The sequence below is a fragment of the Odontomachus brunneus genome, unplaced genomic scaffold, assembly GCF_010583005.1.
Source record: "Odontomachus brunneus isolate Ranch 3 - 2012 unplaced genomic scaffold, Obru_v1 Obru_scaffold_013, whole genome shotgun sequence".
NCBI classification, from domain to species: Eukaryota; Metazoa; Arthropoda; class Insecta; order Hymenoptera; family Formicidae; genus Odontomachus; species Odontomachus brunneus.
This window is the reverse complement of record NW_022639463.1, coordinates 1,097,160-1,111,560: the sequence shown is the minus strand read 5'-3', so window position 1 is coordinate 1,111,560 and position 14,401 is coordinate 1,097,160. Positions and strand designations below refer to the sequence as shown.

Genomic DNA, 14,401 nt, shown 5'->3' with positions numbered 1-14,401 from the left:
TAGCGCGAAAGTGGTTTCCGTTAGGAGCGTTGCCGAGCATGCGCACAGCACCGCCGGCTGTGTGTCTCACTTAGCTCTCCGCGCACATGGAAATACACCGAAATGCGTGTCCCTGGCATTGCCAGCTGATTTTATCGTCGACAAACGTTAATCTGTGGCCGTTCATGTTGTTGTGCGGTAAGACTGCAAAATTTTCATTTATCGCAAGTTTATTAGGAGATTCTTGTTTCTCGTGACATTCTTGTTGAGTGAATCTTATTTCTCGCGACATTTCCCAAACTCCGGGTTTAGTTACTTTCGTGTTACTTCCCTAGCACACAGCGCCGCCAACGAGAATCTCTACTCAAATTCCATATGTGCAGTAATTTTGGAATTATCGAGATACAAGACCTTACAAGGTAAATATTTAGTCATATAAATTCTGCTTATATGGAGACTGATTCTATCTGAAAGTATACTTCAAGATTTTTGATTATGTGTTAGATAGTTTATCCAATTATAAATAATACGCTCGATATAACCCAAGTAGAACAGATTGCCTATTGGTTAACGTTTTTGAAGTTAACTTTTAGAACGTATCTATAAGATAACAAGTCAATATCAATAATTCGTCTCCTTTAATGTGACATCAATTAAATAATTTACAATTTGCTTAATAGCTAGTTCATTTATGCATCTTATAGTTATCATTTGGTATATATTTAATTTATATCCATGTACCAACTTGATATTTTTATATCAATGCAGTGTTGTGTTTAAATATTTTTTTGGATATTAAAAGTTATCTTTCAGGCGGACATTAGATAATCTTTTCAGTAAACAGAAACTTAACTTTTGTACTGAAAATAAAGTTATCCTGACTTAATTTTACATAGTAAAATGGAATACTTTAAGATAACGTTGTTTTTCTTGGGTAATGAGCGTCTATAGTGTTACTTTATACCAATTGTGATTTGATACGCCAAATACATATATATATATATAATAATTTCATATTGATTATTCCAACTGCAATAACGTATAATTGATGACGATGTAGCAACCTAATATGATAAAATACATCATCGTTTACGCCGAAAAAAGGATAATTCAGTACAAAATTATTAGTTAAAATTACAGTCAATGGAAAAAGGTTGGTACACTTTTATCTCTTTAAACTTCAGAGTATCGATTATGTAACCTTTTTCCTAGCCGAAAGTAAAAAATTGCATTGAATTCAACAAAAACTTTTTACTTTTCACGAATTCATGTTACGAAAAAAATACATGATCAATAATCAAAACGCAGTTGGTATTCCGGGAAAAAAAAGATTATAAATAATTATATATAAATATATATGATTATATATGATTATATATGAATTTTGTCCATATATGTGATCTTATATATGATTATATCTAATTATATATGTTCATGTATAAAACGAAAATTGCCAAATGAAAAAAGAAAACAATTTAATTCGATTAAACATCGATATCATGGGCTACCATAAACATAAGCATTTACTTAAATTGTATCTTCACAATAGTATTCTTTTCAATGTCGACATATATAATTATATATGATCATATATAACCATATATGGACAAAATTCATATATAAACTTTTTTTCCCGGGATTATAGATTATATTCAGTATACATCTAAGCCAGCAAGTGACGTTTTAATGGCGCATCAATGATGTTTCTAACATCGATAATATGTTATTAATACCAGTTATTAAAAAGCGTTACTTGACGTCATCTTGTCACTTGAAAACGATTGAGTTCGCTTATTAGAATATTCTTCTAAGATTAGATTCATCTTACGTACGTTTTCGCTACGTGTTTATTTTATTTCTAAAAATTATTTGTTTCTCTTCAATTTAATCAAAGAGAGACACATGATGAAAGGGCAAATTTTTATATTGGATACGGTTGAAAAACTCATTGCGTTTTCGAGTGACTTGATTATATATATATATATATATATATATATATATATATATATATATCCCTCTGCACTCAGTAGCAGAAAAATTGCACTTTTACATACAATGTATAAAGTTCATTTCTGTTGCACAAATGCTGACTAATATTGTAGAACGCGGACTTATATTCATATAATGATCACGCATGCGTGCCCGTAGGCGATCCAGGGCCGTCTCAAAGCATTCGCTACTCGAGTTACAAGTGAGAATTTTATTTTTATTTGAATTATTACTGAAAATCGATAAAAACTCGATAATGTGCAGACTCAATATTTGACGAAGGATTCGCTGAAAGATACCCTACAAGAGCTTATTGAAAGAAAGAAATGGATTCTTCGTGTGTGATTGTCCCTTACGCTGTAAGTTAAACGTCACTGCTGACGCATATATATCTAAGAACTTGCACTCACACTCGTAGTCATTGTGCGTCTTTGTCCGTGATAGTTTAGAATCTAATCTGTCAGAGACACGCGACACACGCACCGCTTCTATATATAAATTCACAGGCGTAAATTCGTTAAGTTATACTTTCAGAACAATCCTCGCCGACTTCGGTATAAGACACGAAAAAGGCAACTGCCTCCCACCTTCGCTCGGACGCGCGCACTTTCTTCCTCGAAACGCGCGAAACGGTAGCTCCTTGCGTTTCCGCCGCGCAATTTCGCGCGTCGCTTTCTCGAAAGTTGCGCCTAAGAGTAGGAAAAAAAAGTGAAAGAGAGAAAGGAAGAGAGGCCGCACTCCGTATATTGCGAAACGTGTATACGTGTGGAACGTGCGGAACGCGTTCGCAAATTTCACCACGTGAAACGACTCAGATTCTCATCGCAGACTGTCATCCACGGTGAAATGAAGGAAATATCGAGTGATGATGAAGCCCACATGACAACGGTAAGACGCATTATTACGTCGCATTAGCATTATTACTTTTTTGCTTTTATCTTTACGTCAGAGATGGATGCGTATATATTTAATCCTTGAGCATTGGCTTAATACATTACAGCAGTTCTCGCACACTAAATTTACGTAAAATTTATAGATTTAATATATAATTTAATAGATCCAGATTTTTATCTGTAAATTTAATATAACTTTAATTCTTTAATTAAATTTCAACTGCAAATTTAAATTCAAATTATGGCTGAAATTAAATAAATTAAATTTGAATTAAAAATTGAATCTTTAATTTAAAAAATTTGTTATTCATTCTTATATGTGTGAATTAAAATTTAAATAGAAAAATTAAATGTAGTTAAAATTCAATTTAAATATGAAACATTTCTTAATTTAAATTTTAAATATTTGTAATTTGTAATTGTAATTAAATTTGTAATTTAAATCTTAAAATTAAATTAAAATTAAATTCAAAATTTTAATTGAAAATCTTTTGTAATTGAAAAACATTTTTTTCTCTTATAAATATATGAATTTTTGCTTACAATGTTGTACACATATTCATAGAATCCTCAATTTGAATATTCTGAAATTAAGAACATTTGTATTTCATAAAAATATTCATAGCATATTTCGTAATATCTGGACAGAAACTCATTTGTCGTAAAACGTAATAGATGTAATTGCATAATTTAGAAAGATCGTATATGATCCCAGATAGCACAGAGAATTCTAAAAATTTCAGTCATATGTCACCAATTCTGAGTTTATTTTTAGATACAAAAAGAATTCTTTTCACTGAACTGAACTCTGAAGAATTCTTTTTACATCTGAAAATGAATTCAGAATTGGTGACATACGACTGAATTTTTTTTAAATTCTCTGTGTTATCTGGAATTGTATATAAAACTTATTTATATTAGAATATAAATTGTACACAAAATAAATTCTTATCTAATCTTATCTAATCTCTATCCAAACAATCTGCTTCTACGCAATAAAAAATTTCCCTAATTTAAATAGAATATCACATTCCACATCACATTCCACCCTGTATTTTATTAACTAATTAAATAAAGTCAGAACATCTCAAAGTATCGGATTATCCTCCTTGAAATATCTATCGGTTGCGTGTCATAAATTTCAGATTAATACTAAATACTTTATAAATTATATCTAATTCTAATATAACTTCTCTTCCTCATTGTTTCTCTCTCTCACGCTCTCGCTCTCAACTCTCACATGTGAATAATTAAGTTACGTGCGCTTCGTTCTCCCATAACATTTTTCATAGCTCGATATATTTTATTCTTCATCGTGACATTTTCCAAGAAAAAATAATATATAATGCGAATATATAATAAATTCATACAGCTTATACAGATATCTTAAAAGACGAGTAGATAAATATCTCTATGACATCTACATCTGACAATAATCCGATAAAGATAAGATTCAATGCAAATATCTCGAAATGAATCCAACCGTTGTCGTCTAAGAAATTAATTAATGTGCACATAAGAAATAGAATATCATATAAGAAATTAGATTAAATTTGCAGTATAATCACAGAGCTAATCAAAAGTATGCAATTTTCCACATATATATATATATATAACATCGTTTAATATAAGTTCATAGAATGAAGTGATAAAATAAGTTGTACACAAAACAAATTCTTATCTAATTTTATCTAATCTCTATCCAAATAGGATGAACTGATAAAAACTCACGGTTACATCGCCGAAACCCATAATGTTTGGACGGAGGATGACTATCGTTTGCGCGTACATCGCGTGCTTCCTTCTGACGATCGGATACCGCCCGTGTCATTAGATGATCACACTAACGATTGGAATGTTGCCGATATATATGATAGTAATCACAATTCGTCAGTTTCTCCCGAGTCGTGTCACCAGACCTCAGAAACTCCTTGTGCATTCACATCCTCGAAAGTACCAGTTTTGTTATTTCATGGACTCTTATCCAGTTCCGCAGACTGGGTGCTATTGGGATCTCATAATGCTCTTGGTTAGTAAGTTTAATTATATCACATATATATATATATATATATATATATATATATATATATATATATATATATATATATATTGTTTTTACATAAGACTCTAAGAAAACAATTGTTATCAGATATATTGTTGAATTTTATACACTTTAACATATGTACCCAAGTAGCACAGCAGCGTCTATAAAGCGCTCAGAAAGTGCTTTTGCAGGTGTCATCTTCCTGCTATAAAAGCGCTATATGAGCGCTTTGCAAGTGCTTTGTGCTACATGGGTATTGTTTGTAATCACATATAAAATTACACATATAAATCATATATAAAATTACACGTTACAGCATACGTTCTGTGCGATAATGGTTTCGACGTTTGGCTCGGAAACGCACGTGGGAATAGTTACTCAAGAAACCACAAGTATTACTCAGTTAAAGACAGCGAATTTTGGAATTTCAGGTCATTTAAAGAACTTTTAAATGCAAACCCAAACATATCGCCCATGTAAACGATGTACATTTCTGTTGCAGTTGGCATGAGATAGGATACTACGATATTCCAGCGTTGATAGATTATATCTTGAATAAAACTGGCCACACCAAATTGTATTATATCGGTTACAGTCAAGGTACAACCGCATTCTACGTTATGGGAAGTGAGAGACCTGAGTACAATGACAAAGTCAAAAGCATGATAAGTTTGGCGCCTATAGCGTACCTGGCAAATCAAAAGAGCCCGCTTTTAAAATGCCTCGTGTATTTTTACCGTTTAATGGAGGTAATGTATTTTTGTTCCCTGAACGACATCCTAACAACGACATCGTATCTGTCATATCAAGAGTGTTACAGTGGGGATCCGTCGTTTGCAACGTACATCAGTGTTTCCCGCGTAACAAATGGTGGCAGACACGTTTATTAAGCTCATTCGTACGTACAGCTCCTCGTGCAATGACAAAGGGTTTCTGTTATTGTTGGTTTCATCTTATCGCTGGATTTGGCAGCGATCAACTTGATAAGTTAATACTGCCTTCGATATTCGGGCATTTTCCAGCTGGTGCTTCGACCAAACAAGTATTCCATTATGCTCAACTAATCACCTCCAGTAAGTATAGTAACGGAAAACCAATACGTTGTCTTCAAAGAAATGATATCGATTAAGTTGTAGTAGTTCAAATTATATTCAACAAATTTAAATTTAATTTTTTTATTTAAATTCAAATTTTTTATTTTTAATTCCAATTTTAATTTTAATTTTAAATTAAAAATTTAAACTTAATTAAAAAATTAAATTAATTTTAAATTTTAACTATCACAACTCAATCGATATAAATTTTTCAATCTATATCAATTTCGAAAAATTAAAATTTTAACTAAAAAAGTTTAAATTTAAATTAAATTAAAATTTTTTAAATTTCAAAATGTTTTTCTTTCTAATTAACTTCTAAAGCATGCTGTTAAAATATTGTACAACATCCTACATAATTCGTGATCACTGTTGTTCTTTACAGAATCTTTTCAGAAATACGATCATGGCGCCGAACTGAATAAGGCGTTGTATGGATCTATTAAGCCACCAGAATATAATCTTAGTAAAGTAAAGACACCTGTAACAATATTTTACAGCGATAATGACTTTCTCACTCATACCACTGTAGGTTTCATATCTTTATTTATGAGTTTTAATAGTATGACAAACGCAAACTAATTATTGCAAATATTGCACATTTATAATCATTTCAGGATGTTCTAAAACTGGCGAAAAAGTTACCAAATGTTAAGCAAGTCAAGAAAATACAATATGACAAATTCAATCATATTGATTATCTCTGGGGCCGTGATGCGAAAACACTCCTGTATATTAATATCGTGAAAATATTGAAAAAACTTTAATATTTATTTTAAAAAATGATTTTAAAAAATAATTTTAAGAAATAATTAGCTTTTGTTAACATAATATGTACTTGCATGCATTATATACAGGGATTGATTCAAGAATACTGCATCTCTTCACTTGTAAAGATTAATTGTGGAAGTTACAGCATTGTTTCTCATGAGAAATTAAGGGAAACAGCATTTCTTACTACGTTATAGCGCAATCCAAATAGATGCCAAATATATGTTAATTGTCATCTGAAAATCATAGTCAACATTATTTTCTTAGATAACATGTTTCAAACTTATTTTGGACACTATTCATTAGGTTTTATGTTATTTATATGTATGTGTGTATGTGTATGTGTGTAATGTTATGAAAATGTAATATAAAAAGAAGTAAACAGTGAGATAACATTTTTTTATGACAAAAATATATAATTTAGTTTCTAAGTCTCAAGTTTTTCCTGTTGATACACAAAAGGTTTTATATTATATATTTAAAAAGATAAAAAAAAAACTGTAAAACTTGATACACATAAAATATTAAATAAAGCTTATTTAACTGTTTAAAAATTTAACTAAAGTATCACTATAATTTTAGCTCAAGAATATCCTGCATAGATACTACAATTTTTTTTTACTCCTTACCGACGATTGATCATGTGTTGTCATTCAAGTGATTCCAATCAACTGACTTAGGAATTAAGTAATCTAATAATATTTGTGTTATTTCAAACAACTCTTGAATAAAAAGATTAAATGTGAAAGTACTCACTTCTTGAAAATAATCGATGTTTATCCAAAATTATCATCTATATGTTAGTGCATTGTCAAATTTAACCTATTTTCTACGTAGTATAGTAAATGTCTATAAGAAATTTATAAAAAAAGAAATTTCTTAAAAAGAATACTTATCCCAACCCGTAAACAAGTGTATTAGCACATGATTGATACTTTAATATCAAAGTGCTTATCTGCACGGACAGTCATGATTTCTCAGTAGTTTTTTTTTTATCATAGATAAGATTATCGTGCTAATTTTCCTTAATATACCTACTTGAATGTACTTGAACAGAGGAGCAGGCATGGCGTTGAAATTCGCTAGTAATCTGTCTTTTATGTTTACGGAGGTACCTAGTATTATTGACAGATATCAATTGGCAAGACAAGCTGGGTTTAAAGCAGTTGAGAGTGGATTTCCTTTTGGCTTTTCCATTGAACAGGTTGTTACAGCCAAAAAAAGGGCAGGCGTTTGTCAAGTTCTTCTGAATGTATTCACAGGTATAGTGTGATAATTTCACGTTCATACTCTCACATATAAATATTGAAAGTAAAAACCAATTCTTCTTTTAAGAATCAAATCCTCATATTTTTATATCACAACAGGTGATGTGACAAAGGGAGAACTAGGTTATGCTGCAATCCCAGGTAAAGAAGATGATTTTAAAGAAAGTATTTCTAAAACAATCCAATATGCTAAAGCTTTGGATTGTAAGATGTAAGTACACTATGCACTGTAAAATAAATATAAACCTAACTAAGGATTAATTCTCATAAGTTTGAGCCATATAATTGTGACAATGTCTTGTCCTAACAGGATTCATGTAATGTCAGGAACAGTAGTATCACCCACCATAGATAACGATGCAATTTATGAAAAAAATTTGTTGCATGCTATCGAAAAGTGTCAACAAGAAGACATTGTTGTCGTGATTGAACCGATTAATAATTACAGTGTACCAAATTACTATATGAATAATTTTAGAAAAGGTACAAAATATATTACATTTAACATTCTCTGAAACAAACAACAGAAATCATTTCTCTATATTCAATAAGTCCTATTATTTTTTATTTTACCATTATAGGTTTAGATCTAGTAGAAAAGATAAATAATACACACTTCAAGCTACAATTGGATATCTTTCACTTGCAACATTGTTGTGGCAATATTACAAGAAACATTCAAGAATTTTTACCTTATGTGGGTTAGTATCTTTATATTGTTATATTTATAATTTCTCTTATAATTTCACATATGCAGTTTCTCCGAAGCATTATTTATTATAATCTCAATATATAATTTACTAGAAAAAACAGGCTTATGCAATAAACAACAGGCTTATTTTTATAAAATTCCATTATGATTTTTATACAGGTCACATTCAGATAGCTCAAGTACCTGATAGGCATGAACCACATACATCAGGAGAAATAGATTACAAATATGTTCTCTCACTATTAGAAACAGTGGGCTACAGTGGATACATTGGTTTAGAATATCGGCCAAAATCATCAACAGTAGAAGGATTAAAATGGATTACAAATTATGGTTACACACTGTAATATATAGTATATCTTCAGGATATTTGAACAGGTTTCAAATTAATAACAATTAAGAATTTTTGATGAAACTCTTGTTTTGTAAACGTACATTAAAAGAAATATATATGTAATAATACAGAATAAACATGCCGGAATAAACATTATTACATAAATTGTAAGTTTAAATAAACGTTTATATTATTTTACCTGGCTTTTAGTATAGTTACATATGTGTGAAATTAGCAATAAATATATATTTACTATTATTATACATTACTCATAAATATAAATATAAGTAATTTCTTAAGAAACTTGTACAAGCAAATATGGCAGTCCAATATGAAACATATGTACAATCTTTTGTGCCCAAAAATTCATAGCATGTAACAAATTTTGCATAAAACATTAATAGGATAATTTATTTTCTGTAATTAGATATTTATAGAGATAACATTGTCTCTCCAATTTGACATATAAGCCGCAAAAAAACAAAATTATTTATGCATATAAGTACAAACTCTTGTTTTCTTAATTCTGTTATGTAATATATTATTAATAGTTAATATTACACAGTTATCTCATTTAATGTAAAGAAAAAGACAACAGATATTCCTGATAATATATATATATGTATGTGTGTGTTTATGTGTGTGCGATAAAGCAACATTGCATCAAAATTGAAATTATTAAAAAGTTATAAAATCAATGGCACTCAATCAAAGATTTTGTATCATATAGAATAAAATTATGATCTATATTAAGTATCTATTTTTTAAAAATTAATAGGATGATTCTCTCCATACGTATAAGAAGTTAAGTTTGATACATTTACAGAGAGAGACAGAGCAAGAGAGAAAAAATATACTTTAGCATTTTTCACGCATATTTTATAAACACTCTTGAAATAATATAATACGTTTCCAATAAATGTATTTTACTAAATTTATATTACTACTAAATTTATCACGCAACTTAAAAATGATTAATACTTTCTATAAAATTAACATCAGTAAAATCGTTAATTTATATATATTATACCAATCCCATTCAAAATTACTATTTAGAATCATCCTATATAATTTCTTTCTCACAGTAAAGTTTGTGTGGACGAATTTTCATATTTGTAATTCTTCTCTTGTTCAGCACACACGTGTACGTATCTATATCTTAATAAGGATGTTCATTGCAAATGCAGTATTTTCCGGATTTAAATCGCAATGTGACGCTTCTCACTGTTCAATGGTACAAGTCGTAATCTACATTCAAGCAATTTGTAAATTTATAATGACATCGATATATTATGTATCGTATTTATAAGGAGATGATTCACTTATAATGTGAAATATACTATGATTAAAATTATGAGTAACCATAACAATAATTTTAACAACGATCCGTGTATATATTACAATATATGTATATAATACAGTCAATATTAAAAGTATCTTGGCGCGGGGCAATATCTAACGTTAAAAATATTTGCACTTACTGCAATAACCATTTGATGAATTTCCTTCGCAAGAGGAGCATCACGTAATCCCGACGCATCATACCGATAAATTAATTCCACTTTAGAGTATAGAAAAAAAAAAGAAAGGAAACACCGAAAATAAGTCGGCATTTCGAACTGTACTCGCTACGTCGTAAGGGAAATTACAATTTCATAGAGGCATATAACGTGAGGTTTTTCATGCAAACGGTGCCGTTCAAACAGATTCCGCGGTAGTCAACAGTGGTGGTTGGTCGGCATCAACACCAGGACCTATCACAGCAGTGCTGTAAAATATTTTTTACATATTACATTGAAGAAAATCATCTTCGAGGAAGCTTGACAGCAGTGTAAAGCATGAAAATCTTGCGCGCTATAACAAAAGCGAGATATAACAGATGCCCTACAGTCAAAAAAGAAAAAAGAATAAAGACAAGAAAAGCTATTCCAAATATTGTTACAAATATAATTATATAAACGCGCAAGCCATATTAATTAGCATTCCTCGCACCCAGTCAAAGTCACTGATATAGATCATAAGTTCCGGAACATAGCATAAAAAAAGGTAGCAAAAAATTTCTTATGTGTACGCATGCAAAAACATGATTTGGCTGTGACATGTGATTGTATGAACTACGAATAATATTACCCAGTGCCAAGAGCCAAAATTGTAGCTTCTTCTACCAATGTCATTTGATCAATGGTGGACCTGTGGTCAATCAGAAATTAAGTAACATGAATTACATTAACAGAAAATAAGTGCTACTGTATTTACCTACATGTATAAGATGTGCGCGTAAATACATGTACGCTGTAAATGAAATTCAAGTTTGCACGTTTCGATGAGCTAATCATGAAGAAAGAGAGAGACGTGTACAAGCTTACAAAAAAATTATGTATACAAAACAAATTTACTTTGTGTGTGATACACATATAAAATGTAAAAGAGAAATACATTTCTCTTCTCTTTTTCAAACAGAAAAGTATATAAATACATAACGCAATTGTAACAAGTTAATAATATAATTATGAACTTTTTCAAACAAGTTATTTCAAAATTATTAAAAGGGAATTATAATGATGTAATAGAATTATTAGGGGAAAAATAAGCAGCAAACGGTTCGTATAAATTAGTTTGTGTTAATGAAAGCGGAAGTTCGCGTACTCGGCAAAAAGAAAACAATACTTGATATTTATGAATACTGTATTCAGAGACACACTTACTGTAATTTCGTAGCGTGATGTATTTTGTAAGCTTATCTGTATATTTACGACAAAACTTCATGTGATGCACATACGAAATGTAGGGAATCTAAAAGACCACGCATCTGATCAACGTATATTGATAAATAGTACGTCCAACCATGATACCATCCGCAAACGATAATACTGAGCAATTCATGTTTTCATATCTATCTTTGCCGACATGTATTGTACAGCACGTACAACGTAGAGTGGAGAAAAATTCTGAATGAAAAATATAAACAAAATCTTATATTTTTACAACAAAAGAACCGTGTCCTCCTGGTACAGATGTGTAATATGCTTACACACTATTTTACTCACTAGTACTCTACCTATACTTATCTTCTACTTTACTCGTCCTCTAGAGATCGTCCATCCGTTAACAATAAAATACAAATACTTGTAATAACTATCGGAATGTACGTATACATTCATTGCTCATTATTGATGAATACTGTTTGATAATTAAACGGAGCAGTGTCATTAAATAATGGTATACGAATAATGCCACTTAGTGACAAACGGAAAACTCTTTCTACAAAGTGTACATCGAACTTATTCGCTATTTATGGCGTGAGAACATGTGTCGAGTCCTCCGAATATACACGGTGTCCCACAATTCGCCATCTCTTAATTCTGAATTGTGGAACATCTTGTATCTGAATTGAGGTAGAGATCTTACGGCTACGTACAGATTGTTAAATGATAACGAGTGTCTATATGTGTAACTTACAAAGAAGCTACGATAATTGCCGTATTAACGCCGGCATTTTGATATGTGCCAGCGACGCAGACAAGATTATTGTCTCTTGATCTAAAGATCGAACCTACGAAGTACCTGATTTACGTAGGGAGGTGGGGAGTCAAAGTCGGTATCATCACCCCACTGTTGGGTGCCATGGCCCAACAGAGTATGAGTATCCTCATTGCACAGCCGCTCGGGAAAGTTTACCCCGTCTCCAAAGCTGCAAGCCACACCCTACCTTCTACTCGATGTCATCCCATGTCTACTACCCTCATGGTGTAACTATCTTACCAATATCTTTGTCACTTTTGTCTCTTTCTCTGTTCTCTCATTTAATTGAAGTTTAAACTTTAATAATTAAGAGCAGAGAGAAGTGTAGTAAGAGATCGCGTAGGGAAAAAAGATAATTGCATATAGTTACACCATATTTTATGCACTACAAATATTATCTGTAAGAACCAGATGCACAATACCTCTTTCGTAATTGTAACAATTTTATACCAATCAATACAATTTTTGGTCTTCAACTGAAATTTATAATACGATGTGTACTCATATATAGAACATGCAACTTTACAACAAAAAGTTGTAATTGATTCTCTGTGTTGGAAAATAAAACACGATTAATTCTTTCACACACTCCCCAATAGTTAAATATTGCTTTATAAAAAAAAAAACAAACACGAATAAAATATTCTTAGAAAATACTGTAAAAATTTGTAGCGGTCATTGTTTCCTCCTCTGATAGTATTCATTTTTTCTGAATTTCTTTAAAAATCGACATTCAAATAATACACAAAACACGAAACACGAAAAGATACGCAATATGCTGTAAAACAAAATTGCAGTCGGAAGGAACATTTTCTCAAAAGCAGTGTAAATAAAGATTTTACTTTTTATACTTTGCAGACGTTGTAGAGAAGCTTAAGTTGCATATTAAGAAACGACTGAGGAATAGTAATAGCTATTAAAATGATAGCCAATGCCAAACAAATATTAAAATACAAATGCATTGCATGCAGCCTGGAAGCACTTAAAAGTCTTATCATTACTCTGGAACTCTACAAAGTGACAGAAATTGTACAAATACATATAAATATGTAAAAGGTTAAAGAATATATAAATACTGAAGGAAAAAGAGACGAATAAGTATCAAAAGTGATCAAACAAAACAGGACTACTCAAAAGCAAATTATAGAAAGCATCTTTCTCTTCAAACCAATTTAAAGCATTTATCCGTGTCTGAATTACATTCTTATTGAGAAAATACAAACGAGTTCCATAGTAAAGAATCAAGATAATTAATGTTACATCTGTATTCGAACTTTAATAATGCTGACCTGTTTTGAGTACTGCCCATGGAGTCATAAGTATTGGGTGTGCCCTGGTGCTGCGATCGTACTGGGTAGACGACACCATTCCCCAGACTAGAACACATCCAATGCAAGCACTCCAATTGAAAAATACTGAATCTGCTATTTCGTCAGTCGTATTAAAGCAAATAAAAAGGTGGTGCTCAAAAAAGGAACAATTCAAAATGTGCAAAAGTTGCATACTAAGTAATGGTGCACCAACCACTTTCCCACATGTCTAACAAATTGTATATATCAAAGAGAACATGAAGAGAATATCTGACACATAGAATTAAAATAAGGGACAATAAATTTCCACTTATGTATCCACACCTCTCTCACGTATTCACATCTGTCTCAACTTAATGTAAATGTCTTTGTAATTTTAATATAACACAGAGATATAAAATGCAGTAGTTCATAAACTCTCTCTCTCTCTCTCTCTCTCTCTCTCTCTCTCTCTCTCTCTCTCTCTCTCTCTCTCTCACGCGCTC

The 14,401-nt window shown here is 30.9% G+C and overlaps 3 protein-coding genes across 9 annotated transcripts in view; 2 read left to right on the top strand and 1 right to left on the bottom strand.

The window, feature by feature from the left end:
- The first annotated feature begins 60 nt into the window (after nucleotides 1-60).
- LOC116840925 (lipase 3-like) lies at nucleotides 61-6,871 on the top strand. The gene is made up of 10 exons (XM_032808270.1): nucleotides 61-177; nucleotides 315-398; nucleotides 2,128-2,327; nucleotides 2,503-2,856; nucleotides 4,572-4,890; nucleotides 5,222-5,336; nucleotides 5,408-5,654; nucleotides 5,726-5,978; nucleotides 6,385-6,527; nucleotides 6,617-6,871. Exons 4-10 carry the CDS (start codon nucleotides 2,815-2,817, stop codon nucleotides 6,764-6,766), a joined length of 1,269 nt encoding a protein of 422 aa, XP_032664161.1. The 5' UTR covers nucleotides 61-177; nucleotides 315-398; nucleotides 2,128-2,327; nucleotides 2,503-2,814; the 3' UTR covers nucleotides 6,767-6,871.
- A 508-nt stretch (nucleotides 6,872-7,379) lies between these two features.
- LOC116840927 (putative hydroxypyruvate isomerase) lies at nucleotides 7,380-10,657 on the top strand. Of its 4 annotated transcripts, none has more exons than XM_032808275.1 (6): nucleotides 7,380-7,457; nucleotides 7,827-8,032; nucleotides 8,138-8,249; nucleotides 8,349-8,521; nucleotides 8,620-8,739; nucleotides 8,910-10,657. In XM_032808275.1, exons 2-6 carry the CDS (start codon nucleotides 7,837-7,839, stop codon nucleotides 9,095-9,097), a joined length of 789 nt encoding a protein of 262 aa, XP_032664166.1. In that variant the 5' UTR covers nucleotides 7,380-7,457; nucleotides 7,827-7,836; the 3' UTR covers nucleotides 9,098-10,657. The 4 variants fall into 4 exon arrangements, with proteins under 4 accessions (XP_032664166.1, XP_032664165.1, XP_032664167.1 ...); XM_032808274.1 differs by having other exon boundaries at nucleotides 7,404-7,569; XM_032808276.1 differs by lacking the exon at nucleotides 7,380-7,457 and adding an exon at nucleotides 7,528-7,569 and having other exon boundaries at nucleotides 7,882-8,032.
- The window catches only part of LOC116840926 (palmitoyltransferase ZDHHC15B-like), an 8,456-nt gene continuing 3,365 nt past the window's right edge, over nucleotides 9,311-14,401 (bottom strand). The window contains exons 8-10 of one of the 4 annotated variants that reach the window (XR_004377443.1): nucleotides 12,649-13,982; nucleotides 11,215-11,274; nucleotides 9,311-10,852 (exon numbers count right to left, since the gene is read on the bottom strand). Coding sequence is in view for 1 of the 4 variants with exons in the window: in XM_032808271.1 (XP_032664162.1) it covers nucleotides 10,783-10,852; nucleotides 11,215-11,274; nucleotides 13,896-13,982 (217 nt within the window). In the remaining 3 variants the exon portion in view is untranslated. Of the gene's footprint in view, nucleotides 10,853-11,214; nucleotides 13,983-14,401 lie in introns of all 4 variants that reach the window. The other 3 variants (XR_004377442.1, XM_032808271.1, XR_004377444.1) reach the window with 3 other exon arrangements.

Coding starts and splice junctions, on each gene's coding strand:
- LOC116840925 (XM_032808270.1), top strand. CDS start 2,815: ATGAAGGAAATATCGAGTGATGATGAAGCCCACATGACAACG. Junction 2,857..4,571: donor ATGAAGCCCACATGACAACG/GTAAGACGCATT, acceptor CTATCCAAATAG/GATGAACTGATAAAAACTCA. Junction 4,891..5,221: donor GGGATCTCATAATGCTCTTG/GTTAGTAAGTTT, acceptor TACACGTTACAG/CATACGTTCTGTGCGATAAT.
- LOC116840927 (XM_032808273.1), top strand. CDS start 7,813: ATGTACTTGAACAGAGGAGCAGGCATGGCGTTGAAATTCGCTAGTAAT. Junction 8,250..8,348: donor AAAGCTTTGGATTGTAAGAT/GTAAGTACACTA, acceptor TTGTCCTAACAG/GATTCATGTAATGTCAGGAA. Junction 8,740..8,909: donor AGAATTTTTACCTTATGTGG/GTTAGTATCTTT, acceptor ATTTTTATACAG/GTCACATTCAGATAGCTCAA.